Here is a 23,386-nt window from a genome sequence, read left to right on the forward strand (position 1 = left end):
ACAGCTCGGAGCATGCGTAGCTGACGCCCAGTGGTAGAACATCGTTACTACGGCATAAGCGCTCCTCAGTTCTGCATTAGTTTCAACACGGAAATAAGCTTCCGTGCATTACTTCCAACACTGGCGTGTTCAACTTCTGTATGACCCGTAATTCATTATAGTTCATTGTAAAATAGCGACAGTAGTGTAATTATAACGGGCTCATGCGGGAACAAGAGGTTGGCTTGCTTGTTTGGCACGGGGGCAGAAGCAGAACACCCACCTCCAAACGCCATTAAATATTGTTTCAAATAAAAAGCGACATACTATTATTTTGTGTCATGTTTCCAAATAAGATTGGCCACAACGGAATGCTTTCTACTTCAATTTGTTGATTAGAATAGATTACCTCGCTCCGTTGAAACGTCACTGAGCTCAGCACACAGACATGATAATAATAACAACAACAATAATAATAATAGCTTCATTTTACATAGCGCCTTTCAAGAGAGACCCATGCAAGGTCGCTTTACATAGATGGGGGGGGGGAATAACAAAGTAATAAAGATAGTGGACAGACTATGTAAATATGATGATGGGATTCAAGTTCGCGTTTTTGTTGATCATAGGCATGCTGTCATAGTATGATATCTTAATCAAACATTCTAGAACATTTGTCGTCACAGATCATGTCATAATAGAACATAGGCTACATGGCATTCCATCGTGATATTGTGTAGACTGTTATTACTGTACCAGTACCACCCATTGTGACAACAGCACACAATGATGGAATTCAAGTTCATGTATTGAAAGGCAGGCTACATCATACATGGCAGTGAGATTCATTGTTCTTGTATATGCTCTCGTATTATTGTTTATATAGGCTACCCAATACTGACATCAAAATAGATTGTATGCCTCTAGAAATCATATGCAGCAGGTAGAAAATTGACGGAAAATCCGTCGCGATTTGGAATAAAATTGAGGAGAACTTTAATCCCTGGGTATTAATCAAACAAAACGGGATAGGCAGTCATATTCCAGCACGGTCTTTATTAGTGTTTGCGCTGCCCAGGCAGCAATGGTTAATAGATATCATATCCGACATCACCGTACGTGTACACGTCTGTCAGCCTGTCACATAACACGCTTCCCTCGGCTTAGTCCATTTTTCCACATTTCTTGGGGGTGTTCCATTACCGTATATGGTTAATCGGGGCGGTTCTGGTATGCAAATACTTAAAACAGTGCACGAGCTCAAACGTAGGATCAAAGTCATATTTATCAAGACAGGTGTGCGTAGGACCTGTGTACGCACGTGTGATAAATCGCGTTTTTTTTGTGCATGCACATATTCTAAATTCTGTGCTTAAGTATGGAAATAGAACATTTTCTACGTCACGTTGATGAATGAGGGCCCTGGTCCCGGTGCTGTCAACATCTAGGTGTCTGGTAGGACCTTCGGTAGAGTCAGGAACCACAACGCTTTGCAGGCGATGCTTTCAGATGTGTGTAAGCACCTTGCTGGTACCGGCTGGGGACCGCCTGATAGGGGAGATCAACAGTGGAAATGTATGCAATCATGGTAGCTTTAGATGTTTGTTTTTCTGTCTGTCTGTCTGTCTGTCTGTCTGTCTGTCTGTCTGTCTGTCTGTCTGTCTGTCTGTCTGTCTGTCTGTCTGTCTGTCTGTCTGTCTGTCTGTCTGTCTGTCTGTCTGTCTGTCTGTGTATACAGCTGATCAGTGCGTTCCCTGTGTTACAGTAACCCATTCAGTGCCAGCTATTTAGTCTTGGCCTTGTTCAAGTTGCTTGGGTGAAGCGTTATACTTGCCTGGACCAAAATTCTCCGCCCGGACGACATTAGATGTGACACACAGTCTGGAACAGGGTTTCAAAGGGTGGGCGATACTGCCACCTAGCAGGATCTGGCCGGTACTTCACTCTCTGGGTCTCAGTGTATGGCTTTCAGCGGTAACATTTAGGTCCGTGAGTGTAATATTGATATTAAAATCGAATAAAAGAAAAAACGATCTAAAAACGTAATATTACGTTGGTAATATTACGTTTTTGGCGCCCAACGGTTGGCGAGCAAACACGTAATATTACGTGATTGGCCGTGACTGACCTGTCTGTCTAACCTGTCTGTCTGTCTGTCTATCCATCTGTACAGGGCTGGTCAGCGCGTTCCCTATGTTAACCTGTCTCTCTGCCTGCACAGGGATGGTCAGCGCGTTCCCTATGTTAACCTGTCTGTCTCTCTGTCTGCACAGGGCTGGTCAGTGCGTTCCCTATGTTAACCTGTCTGTCTGTCTGCACAGGGCTGGTCAGTGCGTTCCCTATGTTAACCTGTCTGTCTCTCTGTCTGTCTGCACAGGGCTGGTCAGTGCGTTCCCTATGTTAACCTGTCTGTCTCTCTGTCTGCACAGGGCTGGTCAGCGCGTTCCCTATGTTAACCTGTCTCTCTGTCTGCACAGGGCTGGTCAGTGCGTTCCCTATGTTAACCTGTCTGTCTCTCTGTCTGCACAGGGCTGGTCAGTGCGTTCCCTATGTTAACCTGTCTGTCTCTCTGTCTGCACAGGGCTGGTCAGTGCGTTCCCTATGTTAACCTGTCTGTCTCTCTGTCTGCACAGGGCTGGTCAGTGCGTTCCCTATGTTAACCTGTCTGTCTCTCTGTCTGCACAGGGCTGGTCAGTGCGTTCCCTATGTTAACCTGTCTGTCTCTCTGCCTGCACAGGGCTGGTCAGTGCGTTCCCTATGTTAACCTGTCTGTCTCTCTGTCTGCACAGGGCTGGTCAGTGCGTTCCCTATGTTAACCTGTCTGTCTCTCTGTCTGCACAGGGCTGGTCAGTGCGTTCCCTATGTTAACCTGTCTGTCTCTCTGCCTGCACATGGCTGGTCAGCGCGTTCCCTATGTTAACCTGTCTGCCGCTCTGCCTGCACAGGGCTGGTCAGCGCGTTCCCTATGTTAACCTGTCTCTCTGTCTGCACAGGGCTGGTCAGCGTGTTCCCTATGTTAACCTGTCTCTCTGTCTGCACAGGGCTGGTCAGCGTGTTCCCTATGTTAACCTGTCTGTCTCTCTGCCTGCACAGGGCTGGTCAGTACGTTCCCTATGTTAACCTGTCTGTCTGTCTGCACAGGGCTGGTCAGCGCGTTCCCTTTGTTAACCTGTCTGTCTCTCTGTCTGCACAGGGCTGGTCAGCACGTTCCCTATGTTAACCTGTCTCTCTGTCTGCACAGGGCTGATCAGCGCGTTCCCTATGTTAACCTGTCTCTCTGTCTGTACAGGGCTGGTCAGTGCGTTCCCTATGTTAACCTGTCTGTCTCTCTGTCTGCACAGGGCTGATCAGCGCGTTCCCTATGTTAACCTGTCTCTCTGTCTGCACAGGGCTGGTCAGTGCGTTCCCTATGTTAACCTGTCTGTCTCTCTGTCTGCACAGGGCTGGTCAGTGCGTTCCCTATGTTAACCTGTCTGTCTCTCTGTCTGCACAGGGCTGGTCAGTGCGTTCCCTATGTTAACCTGTCTGTCTCTCTGTCTGCACAGGGCTGGTCAGTGCGTTCCCTATGTTAACCTGTCTGTCTCTCTGTCTGCACAGGGCTGGTCAGTGCGTTCCCTATGTTAACCTGTCTGTCTCTCTGCCTGCACAGGGCTGGTCAGTGCGTTCCCTATGTTAACCTGTCTGTCTCTCTGTCTGCACAGGGCTGGTCAGCGCGTTCCCTATGTTAACCTGTCTGTCTCTCTGTCTGCACAGGGCTGGTCAGCGCGTTCCCTATGTTAACCTGTCTGTCTCTCTGCCTGCACAGGGCTGGTCAGTACGTTCCCTATGTTAACCTGTCTCTCTGTCTGCACAGGGCTGGTCAGTACGTTCCCTATGTTAACCTGTCTGTCTCTCTGTCTGCACAGGGCTGGTCAGTACGTTCCCTATGTTAACCTGTCTCTCTGTCTGCACAGGGCTGGTCAGTACGTTCCCTATGTTAACCTGTCTCTCTGTCTGCACAGGGCTGGTCAGTGCGTTCCCTATGTTAACCTGTCTGTCTCTCTGTCTGCACAGGGCTGATCAGTGCGTTCCCTATGTTAACCTGTCTGTCTGTCTCTCTGTCTGCACAGGGCTGATCAGCGCGTTCCCTATGTTAACCTGTCTGTCTCTCTGTCTGCACAGGGCTGGTCAGCGCATTCCCTATGTTAACCTGTCTGTCTCTCTGTCTGCACAGGGCTGGTCAGCGCGTTCCCTATGTTAACCTGTCTCTCTGTCTGCACAGGGCTGATCAGTACGTTCCCTATGTTAACCTGTCTGTCTCTCTGTCTGCACAGGGCTGGTCAGTGCGTTCCCTATGTTAACCTGTCTGTCTCTCTGTCTGCACAGGGCTGGTCAGTGCGTTCCCTATGTTAACCTGTCTCTCTGTCTGCACAGGGCTGATCAGTACGTTCCCTATGTTAACCTGTCTGTCTCTCTGCACAGGGCTGATCAGCGCGTTCCCTATGTTAACCTGTCTGCCGCTCTGTCTGCACAGGGCTGGTCAGCACGTTCCCTATGTTAACCTGTCTGTCTCTCTGTCTGTCTGCACAGGGCTGGTCAGTGCGTTCCCTATGTTAACCTGTCTGTCTCTCTGTCTGCACAGGGCTGGTCAGCGCGTTCCCTATGTTAACCTGTCTGTCTCTCTGTCTGCACAGGGCTGGTCAGCGTGTTCCCTATGTTAACCTGTCTGTCTCTCTGTCTGCACAGGGCTGATCAGCGCGTTCCCTATGTTCGGCTCCGCGTTCTTCTACGTACACAGTAGCAGTACCACTTCCTTCTTCGCACCCTGTATCCTCGCTGTCAATCAAAACGGACTGCACTTCCTGCACAAAGAGACACACGTAAGGACGCACGCACACACACACACACACACACACACACACACACACACAATCTCCTATGGACACAAGTTTCTTTAATTGTTGTCATACAGAAGTACAGAATACTTTTATACAAAATGCTTCTTTCTGTTACGCTCCAGAGACTGTGCTAGACAAAAGATAAGTATGAAATAAAATAGTATAGCATGTAATAATAGAAGTAAAAATAGAAGTCACGTACGTAGACACAGTGTTCAGTATATACATATGTACAATGTTCGATGCAGAATAGAAGTAACTGAGTTACCATACAATATACTATGCAATACTAATATACAATACTATATAGTGCAAAGCAGAAATGGGATGAGGTACAATTTAGGTACAATTTACAGTAAGGTGTACTGAGGTATGGGTTGTAGTGCAAATCCTTTATCAATAAATATAAAGTGTGTTTAGGTGTTCTAAAGTGTGGAGAGTGGGTGCTGCAGTGTGTTGTTTGTTTAAAGTGAGTGAGTGTGTGCGTGTGGATGTGTGTGTTGTGAGTGCATTTGATGGTTGTTGCATAGTGTTATTGTTCGTTGAGCAACCTGATGGCCTGGGGATAGAAGCTTCTTCTGAGTCTTTCTGTGCTTGCCATGAGACTCCGGTATCGCTTGCCTGATCGCAGCAGTTCAAAGAGGCAGTTGTTTGGGATTACATTTCACTTCATAAAGAAGAATGTGTGGTGTTGTGTAGCTCACTGGATAGAGCAGCACAAACCTGCCAGGGTCAGGGGTCTAGATTCCATCTGGGCCCATCCATGATAACATGTATGTTTGTGATGGTTACTGTGCTTTGGATAAAAGCATCCAACAAATGGCTCAAGTCAACCGGTATCATGGTATTTCCAAAGAAGTATCATGGTATTTGCAAAATAAGTATCATGGTATTTGCAAAATAAGTATCATGGTATTTCCAAAGAAGTATCATGGTATTTGCAAAAGAAGTATCATGGTATTTGCAAAATAAGATAATTATCATGGTATTTCCAAACAAGTATCATGGTATTTCCTAAAGAAGTATCATGGTATTTCCAAAAGAAGAATCATGGTATTTGCAAAAGAAGTATCATGGTATTTGCAAAATAAGATAATTATCATGGTATTTCCAAACAAGTATCATGGTATTTCCTAAAGAAGTATCATGGTATTTCCAAAAGAAGAATCATGGTATTTGCAAAAGAAGTATCATGGTATTTCCTAAAGAAGTATCATGGTATTTGCAAAATAAGTATCATGGTATTTCCAAACAAGTATCATGGTATTTCCAAAATAAGTATTGTGGTATTTCCAAATAAGTATCATTGTGTTTCCAAAAGAAGTATCATGGTATTTGCAAAATAAGTATCATGGTATTTCCAAAAGAAGTATCATGGTATTTATAAAAAAAAAAAAAAAAAAAATTTGATTTTTATTTAGTACATACAATTTATACAATAGTATAAAAACAAGGGGTACAAGGATAACATGTGAAAGTCTGTCGACTTGTTTCCAACATGGTCCCAAGAAAAATACAATAAATCACAAAGAAAGAGTTAAGATAAAATAGATACAACAAGTAGATAAAATAGACAACACAATTTTCTAAGAGCCTCATTACAGCATGTCATGTTCCTGTTCTTCAAGAGTGGTGGCCAAGCACCCTCTGCAACCTATTGTTGCAGATGTCGCTTCACACCCCTCTTGAAGACAGCAATAGTGGGGGAGTTTTGGATGGCCCTGGGCAGAGAGTTCCACAGCCGGCAGGCTGTAGACAGAAAGCCATTCTGTGAATAGGAACCCTTTCTAGGCTCATAAACTGAGAGCTGTCCAGACCGTAACTGTCGTCCGTGGACCTGGCCACGCAGGACAATACGAGAGCATAAATATCTGGGGGCAGATCCATTTAACATTTTATACATGGATCTGCCCCCAGATATTTATGCTCTCGTATTGTATGATGGTATTTCCAATGATAATGCCTTCCCTATGACCTAATAAATTATGGAAATGCCATATTATATATTATATTACTATCGGTATCATGGTTTAAATTGAATTCATAATATAACAAGATACTTGTGCCCTAATGATATGGTATTATATGGTACCATGGTGATACATAACTTGTAACTTACCTGTTAAGTTAAGTTATTGTGTTGAAGTATGGGGGAATACTTATGGGACTAATATAAAACAATTATATATACTACAGAAGAGGGCTGTAAGAATCACACATAAAGTGAATTATCGAGAACACACAAACATATTATTTATTAAATCTAGAATAATTAAACTTGAAGACATGGTTACGTTTCAAACAGTGTTAATTATGTTTAGGGCAAGAAATAAGATACTGCCAGAAAAGTTACAAAATCTTTTTCATTTAGAAAGTGAGTTTAGTAGGAGGACATTTAGGCTACGTTTAGACGAGCGTTTTGGGATGGAAGTCTGAACAGAAACCGCAAAAGTCGTCTTGCGGTTGCACTTTTAATTTTACGTTTAGACGAGCGTTTTGGGGTGGAATTCTCCATGCAGACGACGCTGTAACGACGGAGAACCGCTGTCACACGATTGGCGCATATGTCACATGACATGCTGTGAAGACCCGCCCTACTCTGCCTCTGATTCGCAGACTGTGGATGGGGAATGTGATTGGACCAAAGCAGAGTCACTCACAGACAGTGGGTCCACTCACGCCGCGGGACAGATTCTTGTGTATTTAACCCTTTCACTGCCACACGACAGCCGGTTGTGTGATAGTAAAGGGTTAACCTTCTGTCGTGTGGCAGTGAAAGGGTTAAAAGTACTGCCAATGTAGCCTCCAGGTGATCGCCATGGATAGAATCAGACATGCTTTGTTTACGCTTCTAGGCTACTGGCGGCGCTGGCGCATGCCTGTGATGTAAGCAGTACGCGCGACCAGAGCCGTGACAACCCTTTAGTCATCGTTTTATGCGGTTTTGACAGTTTAGACGAGAGCGCAAAGGTTTAGCGTTTCTAGGAATTCCACCCTGGAAGGTAGTCTCACTTTTTTGCGGTTTCACCCCGTAAAAACGCCGTTTCCGTATAAACGAAAGGCACATCCGAAAAAATATTTTTGCGGATTCACCTGCTAGCGTTTCCGTCTAAACGCGGCCTTAATTAAAAAAATCTGTTTGCATGTACCACACTTAAACAGATGTGTCCTTCAGTTATTGGTGTAAAGTTGTGGAATTCTCTCCATAGCGAGCTTAAGGGATGTAATAGTGTTTGTCAATTCAAAAAGAATTATAAAATAAATATATTTGAGTCAGTATGAAATTCAAATGTGAATCTGAATAGTGAGATCTTTTCTTTTCTTTATTATTATTATTATTATTATTATTATTATTATTATTATTATTATTATTATTATTATTATTATTATTATTATTATTATTATTATTATTATTATTATTATTATTATTATTATTGTTATTATTATTCATTTTTGTGGATTGTTTGTTTCTTTGTATTATGGTATGAATTATAATTTTGTGTAAATTAGGTTGTACAACGACCATCAAGTGATACTTGTTTAGTTTAGGAATAGGGGGCAGGTAACTATAAGATTTATTCTTCTTCCTGCTCCTTTTACCCATGGTAGTATGACGTTGTATGAAAACTGTATGATTTTATTGCTTCCATGTGGCAAATAAAACTCTGAATCTGAAATCTGAATCATGGTAGTACCATGGTAAATTATTTATGCAATGGCCGGTATCGTAGTGAACCTGCCATAAAGAACTATCACATATACAGACAGTATAATACATCATACTACCATGATACTACCATGATATGGAACACGCTACAGCAGAGTCTGACGCTGTCCAGCTTAGTCCCCCTAACGAGTTTTAAATTAATGTTAAGTATGTCTTCATGTTTTATGTTGTTGTTGTAATTCATTATGTATTGACTGATGAGTGTACCCGTTGCTGTTTACATGTGTAACTGTTGTATGATCTGCTGTCTGAACAGGTCGCACTTTTAAATGAGACCTCGGTCTCAATGTGATTTTACCTGTTTAAATAAAGGCTGAATAAAAATTAAAATAAAGATACTACTTTGTAAGGGAAGAGTTTCTGTTTTCTCTAGTAGTCGCTGTGAGTCAGCGGTTTGCTCTCCGCGTTACAGGAGATGATGGTGGCGGTCCCCCTGGTGGAGGTGCAGTCCAGCCGCACCCAGAGGCCCACCGCTGGCAGCAGCTACCCCTACGTGGACCTCACCCTGGGAGACATGAACAACCAGCGGGTCACCCAGCTGCAGCTGGAGCAGGTATGTCCAAACACCCTGTCCACAGCAGGTGTGTCCAAACAGCCTGTCCACAGCAGGTGTGTCCAAACACCCTGTCCACAGCAGGTGTGTCCAAACACCCTGTCCACAGCAGGTGTGTCCAAACACCCTGTCCACAGCAGGTTTGCCCTCTGCATTTAACCCATCCTAAGAATTTAGGAGCAGTGGGTGTCCATTAGGGCTGCTATGTCAAAAATCATAATCGTGATTATTTTTGATTGATATTGAAATCACGATTATTAACCACTATTAGGCCTACTCATTGATTTCAGAACATCGTATGACGACGACTAAATTTGTTTTACCTTTCTTCTCCACCAAAGGCTGCCTTTCTGTCATCTTCTACAAGTTACCAGAGAGACATTTCAAAATAACTAGAGAAACACCGGCTGAAACTACTGTTTGGGCTTTGGGGAGGGTGGTTGGAGCACACCACTGTGAAAAAAGGGTGTGCTGCATTTATAACACAAGACGAAATGAGAGCAACACAGCATGCGGCACAATAAATTGTTCTATTTAGATTATCTTGTTTTCATGATCATGGGAAGTCAAAATCATAAATTTTATTGAAACTCCATTAATCGCCCCGATCATCGAGTGATCTGTCATAGGACTTGCTATGTTTTTTATACACCTCATATTAATTAATAAAAGGTTGATCTGCACATTCCTGGTGTGCCCTGGATGACTATATCTTGGCTACAGCTCTGCGTTAACAATGCCAACCTCTGAAGTCTGTTGACTACACTCAATTATATCCTTCTACTGCCTTCACTCTCTACAACTGCCTTGCACTGTAACTACCTACCTCATCCTATAGTCTACCCATATATTACTGTTTACATACCTGCATGATAGCCATGTACAATAATACTACAATACTGTATTATTCCTGAACGGCACAGGAAGTCCTTCATTCCGACAGCCATCAGACTTTATAACGCATCACTGTGCCTCACTGCATCACTGAGCACAGGGTGACAGTACTATCTTCCTGGACTTTTACTTTTACTTTTAAACCGACATTGTACAATTTTACACATACTGTATATTTCTGTAAATTTTTACTGTATATTTTATATTAGAATGTAACATAGGAAATGTATATCACGGACCGTATTTTATTCTTAGGCTTATTTTTATTCTTATTCGTGACTTTTGTTTTTGTCTACCTAAATGTTTACTGTTTACTGTAAGCGATTTGTAGTGCCAAATTTCCCTCGGGATGAAAAAAGTATTTCTATTTCTATACCATATATGTATTTATCTACAACTGTTTGAATATATCTGCATACAGTATATCCCTGTTCACATACCTGTATATATACCTGTATGTTATATCCTATACCCACTTTTTTTTTTTAACAATATATTTATTGGGTTTTAGTTTGCAAATTACAACATGTATATCAGCAGAGCAGTATTCAGCAAACATTTTCACCCCGTTCTCCCTCCCCTAACCCCACCCCACACAAAATAATAATTAACTTCAAAAACAGGTTCACATAGGAAGGATACAGATTTAAATAAAAAATAAACATAAATAAATAATAATACAACCAAAATGTTTTACACATTAAGTAAAGGGTGTTTCTTGTCGTTTTTACACAATAATAAGAGTTGTCCCACAGTACTCCCCCTAATCCCGTTCTTGTTGAAGCAAGTTCCCAACATTCGTATTATGCTTTAAGAAGTACACAAATGGTCCCCAGGCATTATCAAAAATGTTTTGTTTACGTCTAACAATATACACCATCTTTTCCATTGACATATTTGAAGCCATTTCTTTAATCCACATACCAATTCTTGGTCCATCAACATTTTTCCAATTAAGAGCTATTACACGTTTTGCTTGTAATATGCACATATCTATAAATCTAAACTCTTTGCGTTGTAGATGTGGGGTGGTAGGATATAAACCAAGAATAAAAAGCTTGGGATTCAATGGCCTATACCCACTCTTACTAGTTATATACCACTGGACAGTATGGCTTACAACCATAATACATTTATACCTGTATCACTGTACATAATTATACTGTACATCAGTTTAGCATAATATAACTCAGTAGCTTGTTATACAGTATATTCCAGTTTAGTCACTTGTACATTGTATATTGATAATGCCCTGTTACATTTGCACTCTAGATAGATGCCAACGTCTTTTCGTTGTACTCTACTTGTGCTGTACGATGGCACTAACTTTGAATCTAATGTAAAAACTCTAATAAGATAAAAATATTCCTTTATTGATCCCCTTGGGGAAATTCAGGCATCATCATAGCAGCATGTGGGAGGGGGGGGGGGGGGAGTTGCAGGTAGTAGAAGACAGGATACAGGTCATATAATTATAGTACAGTGGAGAAGTAAAAATAAAAATAGAATAAAAATAGGCAGTGTAAACAATATAACAATATAATTAACTCTGGACATGCGCATGTGGGCAAGTAGGCAGTGTAAAAAGGTCAAGGTGCAAGATGAGGGTATGTATGCCCTCTCAGTTATATTTGCCCTACAATAAATATAGTTACATTATATATATAATCTAATAACTAATATCTAATCTATATATAATCTAAAAATGCTAAATGCTAAATATATATAATATATATTGTGGGGCGGCTTTGGCTCAGGGGTAGAGCGGGTCGTCCAATGATCGAAGGGTTGGTGGGTCGAATCCCACTCAAGCCCATGTCCATCCCATTGCCGTTGTGTCCTTGGGCAAGACACTTAACCTACTTGCCTTGTATGAATGTGTATGCATGTGAATGAATGTTGGTGGTGGTCGGAGGGGCCGTAGGCGATGCTTATTCGCCATGCTTCCGTGAGTCTGCCTCAGGGCAGCTCTGGCTGCAATTGTAGCTTACCACCACCGGTATGACTGTGTATGAACGAATAATGGACTCTGTAAGCGCTCTGGGGTCACTGGGGTGTCATGAAGAGCGCTATATAAATCCAATCCATTATTATTATTATATGCTCTGATGAAGTAAGTATATACAGTACTCTTAGGGGTAATCTTAGGGGACGTGCGTGGTACTGTAACGTATCATATGCCTGTGCTACACAGTGGTACGTTCATTATGACTGGTGCTCACTGTTTGAACTCTGTGTGTGCACTGAACACATTCTCACTCCAGGTGAGTGTTGTGTGTGTGGTGTGGTCTCTCTGGTCACGCTGGTGTTGTGTGTGTGGTGTGTCTCTCTCTGGTCACGCTGGTGTTGTGTGTGTGGTGTGGTCTCTCTGGTCACGCTGGTGTTGTGTGTGTGGTGTGTCTCTCTCTGGTCACGCTGGTGTTGTGTGTGTGGTGTGGTCTCTCTGGTCACGCTGGTGTGTGTGTGGTCTCAAGTTTCAAGTTTCTTTAATAGTTGTCATACAGAAGTACAGAATACTTTTATACAAAATGCTTCTTACTGTTATGCTCCAGAGACTGTGCTAGACAAGATAAGTACGAAATAACATAGTATAGCATGTAAATTAGAAGTAAAAAATGAGGTCACAGTGTTCAGTATAGACATATGTACAATGTTTGATGCAGACTAGAAGTAACTGAGTTACCATACAATATACAATATACTATGCAATGTACTAATATACAATACTATATAGTGCAAAGCAGAAATGGGATGAGGTACAATTTAGGTACAATTTACAGTAAGGTGTACGGGTTGTAGTGCAAATCCTTTACCAATAAATATAAAGTGTGTTTAGGTGTTCTAAAGTGTGGAGAGTGGGTGCTGCAGTGTGTTGTTTGTTTAAAGTGAGTGTGTGCGTGTGGATGTGTGTGCTGTGTGTCTCTCTGGTCACGCTGGTGTTGTGTGTGTGGTGTGGTCTCTCTGGTCACGCTGGTGTTGTGTGTGTGTGTGTGGTCTTTCTGGTCACGCTGGTGTTGTGTGTCTGTCTGCACCACAGGGTCTGGAGCTGTGCCGAGTCATCGCCATGCAGGTGGAGAACATGCTGTCCCTCCGGGAGAAGAGACTCACCCTGCCACCTAGCGAGATCACCATGCTATGAAACACACGATGACTGACACGTGCACGAGACGCTCACTCACACACGCGCACAGACACACACGACATGCGCGCATACTGACACATGCATGCACACACACACACACACACAGAGATAACCTACCTCTTTTTGTCTTCAGGTGTTAATTGTGTGTCGTTTTACACACACAAATGCACACAGGCACGCGCACACACACACAACAGATGTGATATATCTACCAAAAGAATATTGCCTGAGGTCAGTCTCTCAAAATTTTTATTCTATTTATTATATTAGATTATATGGACTGACATTGCTCCCAGTTTGTACAGCTTATTATGAATGGAAATAAACATTAATAGATGCTTATTTTCAAGTTGGCGACCACTTTATATTTGCACTTAGTTTTGTTAGTTTTGATTGATGGTGACTTTATACATGGAGGTTATAATACAATGCTGTACAATGAAAGAAACCTCATAGGCCTACGCCTTCTGACTCCAAAATTGTATGACTGTAAATCCATCTGCATGATCAGTTTTTATTTTTCTACTGACATCGTCGACTGTATGTAAATCATGAGTAATATTGATGTAAGAAAAATTGTGTTTTCATGTGTTATAATTTCAATAATTTTGTAAAAAACATTTTTATCACAATAAACAAACTGTAATAGAAACAAGAGTTTGAGATTGATTGATTGATTGATTGGTTGATTGATTGATTGATTGATTGATTGATTGATTGAAAATTGTATTAACAGATTGCAGAATGGGTACAGTACAGTACATCTCAATACACACTATTGTTAAGGGGATGCAGACCAGAGAAAGACTTTCGTCTTGTTTACATCAGGGTCCCCCATTTTCAATTCATCATAACATGACATACACGGCATACAGATAGACAGTACTGCTACATCTATATATTTATGACATACCAGATTTACAAATACAGTACTGTTTGTGATACAAAAAGAGTTAAAAACTGTAGCTATCAAGATATACATAACAAATTTAACCTCACCTGTTCCACTTATTATTTCAATCTACAGTTATTAGCAACTTTGAAGGCTCATGGAGTCCCATTAAAGATACCACTTGAGCACCACAGATATCACAAATTATTTTATGAAAGGGAGACATCGAGAGGCTTCGTCTCTGATTTTTATCGTCACTTACTTACATCCTCGTATGAAGTCCTTCCCCTAGACTCAGTTTGGAGGAAGGATATACCAGACTTGGAAGTAGATTTTGATTGGGCTGAAGTATGGGCAAACGTTCGGCTATGGTCACGCAACCCGGATCATCAACAGATTAATCTTAATTTTATTCATAGGACTTACCTGACTCCGATACGACTGAACCGAATGGGACTTAAACAAGACTCTCGATGCTCCTTATGTCTAAGGGTGATATCGGTACATGTATGCATATGTATTGGGAATGCCCCCCTGTTAAGATATTCTGGGAAGAAGTAACCACGCAATTATCCGAATTTTTATTTCTGACCATACCTGTACTTCCTTCGGTATTGTTGCTGAATAATGTCTCTAAGTTATCACACTCTGTACATGTAAAGAGGCTAATCTTGTCCGGTCTTACGGCTGCCAAAAAGCTAATAGCATCACGTTGGATTCAACCGGAGAAAATGTGCCTGAAGGTATGGATTCTTACCTATCTTGATGTGATTTATTTAGAGATATCTACCGCACGAGTCCTAGGTGTTAATGAAGCCAGCATAGCCATTTAAACGAAATAATGGTTGGACTGTCCAAGGGGGGTCCTGAGGGGGGAGAGCGAGCAAGAGCATATGTATGTATTGTATTGTATTGTAATTATTATGTATATATCTTGTAATCTACATTTATATTGATTCAAATACTGGACTGTCATAGTCCTGATTTATTGTGGATTTTTACTGTTAATATTTGTGTGTCTAGTTTTATGTCATATCAAAAATTGAAAAAAAAAATCCAAAAAACAAAACAAAAAAATTAAAAACAAAACAAAAAAGAGAGTATATACATTTGCCGAAGAAACTGTACATTGGAGGAGGTGGGGGGGTAGGTGGGGGGGGGTTTGGTAGGTGGGGTGGGGTGGGTGGTGCCCGCGTGGGGGGGTAGATAAATCATGTATCAAGATAAAAAAAATCAACAAACATAAGCCTCAGACACATTTATCGCAAGGACAATAATGCTGGAAACTTCAAGAAGGTAAGGAAGGGGTTAAGTGGGCCAAATTTAGAAATATTGGAACGTGTCCTCCGGTCACAAGCCACAAAAAAAACGCGATCGACGTCTCCTCGTGTCCTATGGGCGTTCAACAGAGTGCTCGGCCCGCCCCCAAACTGTCAGGAGGGCAAAGGCCGCTTGTGAGCATGCGCAGACCTCGGTCAGGTTACACGAGTTTATTTCCAGCCTTCATCTCGAGACGTCGGGGATGTAATTGTAAACCGCTTCGGACTCAGCATTGGAAGAATTTTATACCTTTTTTTTAGGCCGTCTGAATAAAAAAAAAGTGCCAAGAAGAAGAGGACACGTTTTGTTCGACCCGGCCCGGGTTTGCAATTTAATAATAAGCGTTGACACGTGAAATGTTGGGGTCGGTTTGTCGATACTACCAGGCTAAGCTAGGCTAACTAGCTAAGCTAGCCGAGTTGCTAACGTGGTTAGCCCCGTCCTGGTGGCAGCTAGCCGGGCTGTGTGTCGTGGCATCACAACTACTAACCGTGTCCTACTATAGTCGTCTCTCTCCCGGTAAGAGAATGCCTAACCGTTGCCCATTAACCGTGTAGCTTGAAACCCGTACAGCTTATATATCGGGTGTATCAAAGCTTAGGCCGGTTGTCTAATTAGCTTGTTGAGCTACTGTCTCTGTGTGTGTGTTTCTATGCTAATAGTAGTAACGCAGCAACGCCATCCTTCATTGACGACGACGTGGGTCTATCGCTTTGACAGCTGGCAGAATAAGAAAAGCCCGCAGTGCTGTTGAAATGTGGCTCCTCTGGTGAAACTAAAAGAAAAGCCTGCTGTTTGGCTACAGAAGTGGTTCTTGCATCGTGCTGCTACAGGGGGGTCAGCACACACTACTACTACTGCTGCTGCTGCCACTATAGTGGGTGACATGGCAGCCAGTGGCTACTCTGACCTGAGGGAGAAGCTGAAGTCCATGACTCCACACAGAGAAGAGTACAAGCACAAGTACAAGGACGAGACCAACGGGAAGGTATTTACAGTAATGTACAGTCTCCTCCCCACCGTATGTATATTTCTCTCCCACCCACCCACCCCCTCCTAATAGACAGTCTCCTCCCCACCGTATATTTCTCTCCCACCCACCCACCCCCTCCTAATGTACAGTCTCCTCCCCACCGTATGTATATATTCTCTCAACCACGTGTATATATTTCTCTCCCACCCACCCCCTCCTAATGTACAGTCTCATCCCCATCATATGTATATACTCTGTCAGGATCTATGGGTAACAGTACTGTATATTTGCATATCATATATGTCACAAATGTAACAGTACTATATATACCTGTATGTCATGTATGTCCATATGCCATAAATGTCATGTATGTTGTAGTATGTCATAAATGTCACTATGAATTGAAAATGGGGGGGGGGGCCCTGATGTAAACAAGACGAAAGTATTTCTCTGGTCTGCATCCCCTTAACAATTGTGTGTATTATTGAGCCGTACTGTATTGTACCCATTCTGCCATCTGTTAACTTTTCATTCATTCGTTCATTCAAGGGTAGAAAGCGAAAGCTCCGTGAGTCGGAGGAGGACGAGGAGTTGGATTACAGCGATGATAACAACAATGGCGACGGGGAGCCCCGCGAGCAGGAGGCGCGCCGCGTGAGGGCCGGCATCGTGCAGGAGAACACCTTCACGGCGGAGGACTGCGCCCTCATCGAGGGCAAGATCGACGAGGTGGTGGCGAGCGGAGAGGCCGGCCTCTACCGGGACCACACCGTGGACCGGGCGCCCCTGCGGAACAAGTACTTCTTCGGGGAGGGCTACACGTACGGAGCGCAGCTGGAGAAACGCGGGCCGGGCCAGGAGAGGTTGTACCCCAAAGGAGAGGTGGACGACATCCCCGGTTGGGTGGACGAGTTGGTCATCAAGCGGTTGGTCTCCAGCGGCGTCATCCCGGAGGGCTTCGTCAACAGCGCCGTGATCAACGACTACCAGCCGGGAGGCTGCATCGTGTCGCACGTGGACCCGCTGCACATCTTCGCGCGGCCCATCGTCTCGGTGTCTTTCTTCAGTGACAGCGCGCTCTGTTTCGGCTGCCGCTTCCAGTTCAAACCCATCCGCGTGTCCGAGCCGGTTCTCGTCCTGCCAGTAAAGAGAGGGAGTGTCACTGTACTCAGGTAAGTGTGTGTGGCTGACTGGCTGTAGTCTGTGGTTATCTACTGTTATGTGTTGATTTGAATGGCATTGGCAGGTCTGTCGGATTAGATTCCATTAAAATATATTGTTGTCATTATACAGCACAAGTACAGTGCAATGAAAATAAGTTTGATTAGACTGGGGTATAAAATAATATATACATGAGTATTCCTGAGTGTAGGGCTAATGAGATGAATGTACAGAGTTGTAATAGAATATGTACAGGTATAAAAAACAATATGGTCATAGTCATACTGGTCAGCAGTGTAACTAGTAAGAGTAGGTAAGAGATATGTATAGATATAGTAGTGCAGGTAAGTACAGACGGGTGCGGATAAATATGTATACGGTGAGAATATACATACAGTATATACAGCATTATTGTACAGGCCAGATACATCAACGTCAGATGCCTGGTTATTGAGTCATTCAGAGCTCTCTCTCATCTCTTCCTAGTGGCTATGCTGCCGATGACATCACCCATTGTATCCGACCCCAGGACATCAAGGAGAGACGCGCCGTTATCATCCTCAGGAAGTGAGTCAACGCGGCTGTCGGTTAGAAGGATGAACCGCTCTGGTTTGGTTGACTTTCTGCGTCTGTAACAAAGCGTCTCTCACCTTTGTGTGTTTTGTCTCATCAGGACCAGACCCGAAGCCCCTCGTCTAGATTGTGACAGTCCTATAAGCTCCTCCCCCACAGAAAGACCTCCTCCCCTGAAAGCCAAACGCTCTCATGGTCACCGCAGAGCAGACGCCGAATCTGCTCACAGGTACGCTCGCACACTATTTTGAGATTTGGGAAACTAACACTGGCCAAATGCTGGTATATTTTGGCTGTGGTCGGATAGTTTGTCCAATTTAACAGCCATTTCAGCAGGTAAATTACCACAATTTAGAGATACTAACACTATCCTATTATAAAAATTATTTAGGCTGGTAAAATAGTGAAAGTAGTTTGTGAATTTTGAGTTCGACCCCACGGTGGTTTGGTGAAAACACTTAATTTACTTGCCGTCGGTCTGATACCAGGCTAAGACAGTGTACTGGAGAATTTCCCCAATATAATCTGATGCAGAGAACCATGTGTTAAATTAAGCCCTAGCCCTATTTTCTGAAATGGAAGATTGCTCCACTTCTACAAGGTCCATTTGCATGTTCTTGGTATCTAGGGAAATCTATGGATCTCATGGAATGTATTCCCAGTGTCATAAATATTGTGTCTGTTACTAGGATTGAGTAAATTGTGATGAAACAAAGGAGAATATAAATTATGATATTATTTTGCATCTTTGACGGTGAATAACACCATGCAAAAAATGACCAGACATATTTGCAAACTGCAACTGAGCTCGTTCAGCACCTTCTTGAGATCATGTGTAGAAAAATCTAAGCAAATGAATAAAGGGAAGATGATTAAACAGAAGGTTTTGTAGATACAGTACTGAATTCTGCCATCCGGACACATGCAATTTGAAATATTATTATAGAATATAGAATACCAGGCCTATAAATGACCTTATTATAGCCAACTGGCACATCTATGGATCGGGCCAAATCTCAGAGTTCAATTTGGATTTACTATCTCCACTCCAGGCATGCACTGAAGAACCGTGAACGAAATCTACTGTATGTACAGTTCCAGTTCCATTCTAATAATGGATATGGCTCCGCCATTTTTTTATCCGTTTGCAACGCGGATTGTTGCTGAATGTTCACAGAAGGTAGACACACTAACTGCGCTCCAATCTATGCCAATAACGTTCAGTTTTGTGGTAGAGAATCCAGAGAAATAAGAGAAAGGAAAAAAAATCATACACAAGTAATTTGCTTCTAGAATTCGCTAACGCGAATTTCCTTGGAAGAATTTTATACCTTTTTTTAGGCCGTCTGAATAAAAAAAAGTGCCAAGAAGAAGACACGTTTTGTTCGACCCGGCCCGGGTTTGCAATTTAATAATAAGCGTTGACATGTGAAATGTTGGGGTCGGTTTGTCGATACTGATCCCCGTTCTAAATCATCATCCGGGTCATTCTAGCCATCCCTGGGTCGTTTGTATAAATTGGAATTGCAATGCCAATCGAATATATCACCTGGTGGCAGGATCGTCTGTGTCTGAACTGGTATTGCATTGGCGTGGATACACGGTTACCTTTTTTTTGGTAGGGGCTCCTCCTGCTTGAACAGAGATTCACATTGATCGCCTCGAAATTCCGTTGCCTAAGCGTATTTTACCATCGAAACGTGTATAGACATATACACTGGTAATCGCGATGGCGATGCGATCACTTGGAATTATTCATTTTGGAATACCTTCTGGCTAAGGTAAGGTATATTCTATGTCTATCTTACCGAACCTGAAACGTGTTTTTCTAACGATCACAGTTCTGTGTTTCACCGGACCAGGGGCGGGGCTAGGGGGTGGCTACTTGGGCTCAAGCCCCGAATGTTTTCTGAAAAGCCCCGAATCTATTTAAAAATGTTTTAAAAAAAAAAAAAATTTGGCGTGAATTCTGAGGCCACGGTTATAGTAGTGTGGGGTATACGGTGGACGTTGTTGCAATGTATTGGGGCGGAACAGAGTATTTTAGGGTCATATTTAGTACATTGGCAACGAGGCTGGCTAGGATAATTAGCTTGCACGGCGCTATTTTATAGTTTACGTGCCGAGTGGGTGTGTGGCGTGAATTCTGAGGCCACGGTTATAGTAGTGTGGGGTATACGGTGGACGTCGTTGCAATGTATTGGGGCGGAACAGAGTATTTTAGGGTCATATTTAGTACATTGTCATGAGATGCACCGCTTGCTCTGGCTAACTGCTAACGTGCGTGGACTGATGACGACATCAACTCGAGACATTCGCAGCAACAAGTCTATTAATAGCCCGTCCATCGGCGCCGGGCATAAGAAGTTAATTAAACTTGACAGACATTATATCGACGATAATTATCGTTATCGAGTTATATGAAAATAATTTTATAATTTTATCGCGATAACGTTTTTGGCCATATCGTCCAGCCCTATGTTGATCGATAAGAGTCCTTTCATCACAGTCCACGCCGTTGCTCACACTAGCTCCGGATAGTTGGCCACAAACCAAAGTCAATGGGGTCAACCTCCTGTCTGTACAAGCTGACTTGGAAGACAACTGAATTCTACTCCACAGTAGCAACACAAGTAGTTTTCACTCGTCTTCGGTCGGCTTGTGAGGTGGGGTACCAAAGAAATCACAACTGTACCTTTTTATAATGTACCATTTTTTTCTCCCCCTCGTCATTATTTAATCGCAACCAAATGCTTCCTGTTGTTCCGCCAGGCCGAGGGTCCTAGAGATGGACAAGGAGGAGAACAGACGTCCGGATTCCTCCCGCCAACGACGCCATAGCAACAGCTCAGAAAACTACTGGAGGCGCGACAAGGAGTACGACAAACACAGAGAAAGTTCAGGACGCAAAGTCAAGATGAGACGACACTGAGGACTACCTCCCCCCCCTCTCACACACATCCACACAACAGCCCTTGCATGCATTAGTTAAAATGCAAGACCTCTGATTAGTCATCACCTTCGTGCTTCAGTTTTATTCTACATTGCTGCCACAAAAGGAGCACATGTTATGTGTATTTTTTATTTAAATTTAAATCGGTTTGGTCGTTTTCTTTCCCGGCGTCTCTGTTGTACATTGTAGACCCACCCCCACATATCTACTCATTACAGTTATACTCTTGTTTATTATGCTGTTGAACCCCCCCCACCCCACCTCTTTTTGTTCCTACGTTCATCGGAATCAGAATGGCATGTCTTTTTTGTAACTAAGATGTACAGACCACAAGGACTAAAGGAATGATGTATGTATGGATTTGTACAAAGGAAACAACTCATGTAACTTGTTATAATGTACAATAAGCTTGTATAACTTGTTATAATGTACAATAAGCTTGTATAACTTGTTATAATGTACAATAAGCTTGTATAGACTTTGATCGGGGGATTTTTTTTCTTTTGTGCCGACAGAAATCCCCACCCACACTCACACAAACACAACGGTTCTAATACCAGTACTGTGCTGGTTGACGTTTGCCTTCCCAAAGGAGCGTGCGGCCTGTGTATTTTCAGAGCTGAAGGCTGCAGCCCACACAAGACGAGGCCTGGAAGTGTGAGGATTGCGCCCTGACTGCACGCGTCGGCATTGCGTCTTTGTCATTAATTCATGCACAGCAAGACCAGGTCAAGTTACCAAATTCTGGCATTTGTGATCGAGTGGTCAAATCATCACAACAGAACTCTTTTAATTTGGTGGAACGTCGACGTCGGTCTTAACCGCTGTGAAGTGGTTTCGTATTAAATATGGATCTGTGTGAAATATGGATGGTTGCCAAGGTAACACTGGTGCACACCATTGTAAACAATAGGAAATCAGCAAAGTAAATATTACTGTGTAATCAAGCTAACTGTTTCAGTATTAGGCATGTTAACATGCTAGCTAAGTATTGTTTACAAGCTTTAACCTGACAGCCAGCACTCTTGGTGTTGGTCATCGTTCAGGCGGCTCCTCTATCGAGACCAACCCCCAGGATATATTATCAATTGTTATTTTCTTTTTTTTGTGTGATTTCTCCATATTCTGGTTGTTTAAAACTGTGAAATAAAATGTTATATATACGAAAGTAATCCATATTTCACACTATCCATATTTAATATGACTAGCGATGTATAGATGTAGTGTGATTTGATAACTTAAAGGGGCATTTCACCTAAAAACTGGTGATTTATTTTACACATAATCTCACACATCAAAAAACGAAACCATTTTGCACATTTAGTTTGACAGTTATTGATAGTAAATTTAATATGGCCACCAGTGATGTCATCAGGGACACTGAATCCTTGTGTTAATTATAGCTCAATGACATGATAAGGCAGCAGTCCCTATAAGACAAGGTATTACTATTTTTTTTATATATCATTTCATCTAACTGTAACACACAGTGGCTCAGGAGTTTGATGCCTCCGCTGTCAGTGTGTGAATGGGTGAATAAATGAAGTCCTACAAGGATTCAATGTCACTGGTGGCCATATTCATACTCATTTACTCAAAATAAATGCATTGTTTTTTGGTGAAGTGCCCCTTTAAGGTGTGCAGTACTTCAATCTGATACCCTGCCCAGCTCATAGACACCGTGGAGTACAACTTGCATCTCTGCCTGAAAAATAGACCCACCCGGGAGATGTTGACCGTAACATAAATGACCAATAAGATCTGCATCCATTGATAAAAAATAAGGACTAATGCTGATACAAGCAGTGATAAACGTGAAATGGCACTTGCTAGCGTAATTACTGGAGCTCGTCAGCAGTGACTGGACTAGCGTTGGGTTGTGTGGTGTGTTCGGTGGAGACCAGAACAGTGCTCTACTGGAGCACGTCGGTGTCGGATCCCCGTCGTTCATGAACGGCCTCGGCCTGAGGCCAGCTTACCTGGGTTACAGCAGCTGTTACTGTGGTGGCCCAAGGCCTGATGTGTTTAAAGTTTGGTGAATCTGTGTGAAACGCCACGTTGGTGAAGGTCACGCAATGCAGTTTCAAGCAACGAAGCTGGCACTGTGTGGAACAGAACAATAAGGGCTGGGTTGTTACTCCCACTTCAAACCTGCTGTTTGTGTCTTCTTCACTTCACCCGTAGTGACACGGTTGGGATTTATTTGATTTCTATTGAACAGGGAAAAGTGGAGTCAAATCCTTTTTTTGATCAAATCAGTTTTGGGGTGTATTTGGATCAAAGGTGAGGAAACAACACTGTCTGCTAAACAGTGCTTAGAAGGTAGATTAGATTTGACAGAC

General features: G+C 42.7%; 2 protein-coding genes across 3 annotated transcripts in view; both read left to right on the forward strand.

Moving 5' to 3' along the window:
* The window catches only part of myo15ab (myosin XVAb), a gene marked incomplete at both ends in the record, with an annotated part of 155,895 nt that extends 142,726 nt beyond the window's left edge, over nucleotides 1–13,169 (forward strand). Inside the window, 3 exon segments of the mRNA XM_084319482.1 lie at nucleotides 4,705–4,838; nucleotides 8,996–9,136; nucleotides 13,068–13,169. Of these exon segments, the coding sequence (XP_084175608.1) occupies nucleotides 4,705–4,838; nucleotides 8,996–9,136; nucleotides 13,068–13,169 (377 nt within the window).
* Nucleotides 13,170–15,553: 2,384 nt separating this feature from the next.
* On the forward strand, nucleotides 15,554–21,528 carry alkbh5 (alkB homolog 5, RNA demethylase). Of its 2 annotated transcripts, XM_084318951.1 has the most exons (6): nucleotides 15,554–15,903; nucleotides 16,047–16,372; nucleotides 16,907–17,529; nucleotides 18,005–18,085; nucleotides 18,192–18,320; nucleotides 20,864–21,528. In XM_084318951.1, exons 2-6 carry the CDS (start codon nucleotides 16,271–16,273, stop codon nucleotides 21,021–21,023), a joined length of 1,095 nt encoding a protein of 364 aa, XP_084175077.1. In that variant the 5' UTR covers nucleotides 15,554–15,903; nucleotides 16,047–16,270; the 3' UTR covers nucleotides 21,024–21,528. The 2 variants fall into 2 exon arrangements, with proteins under 2 accessions (XP_084175077.1, XP_084175076.1); XM_084318950.1 differs by having other exon boundaries at nucleotides 15,554–16,372.
* Nucleotides 21,529–23,386: the final 1,858 nt, after the last annotated feature.

The sequence above is a fragment of the Notolepis coatsorum genome (assembly GCF_963971535.1).
Source record: "Notolepis coatsorum genome assembly, chromosome: 7".
Lineage (NCBI taxonomy): Eukaryota > Metazoa > Chordata > Actinopteri > Aulopiformes > Paralepididae > Notolepis > Notolepis coatsorum.

Excerpts from the sequence above, each read along its gene's own strand:
- alkbh5 (XM_084318950.1), top strand. The coding sequence starts at position 16,271 with ATGGCAGCCAGTGGCTACTCTGACCTGAGGGAGAAGCTGAAGTCCATG. Across the intron at positions 16,373-16,906 it reads AGGACGAGACCAACGGGAAG|GGTAGAAAGCGAAAGCTCCG; the intron begins GTATTTACAGTA and ends CGTTCATTCAAG. Across the intron at positions 18,086-18,191 it reads GCCGTTATCATCCTCAGGAA|GACCAGACCCGAAGCCCCTC; the intron begins GTGAGTCAACGC and ends TTGTCTCATCAG.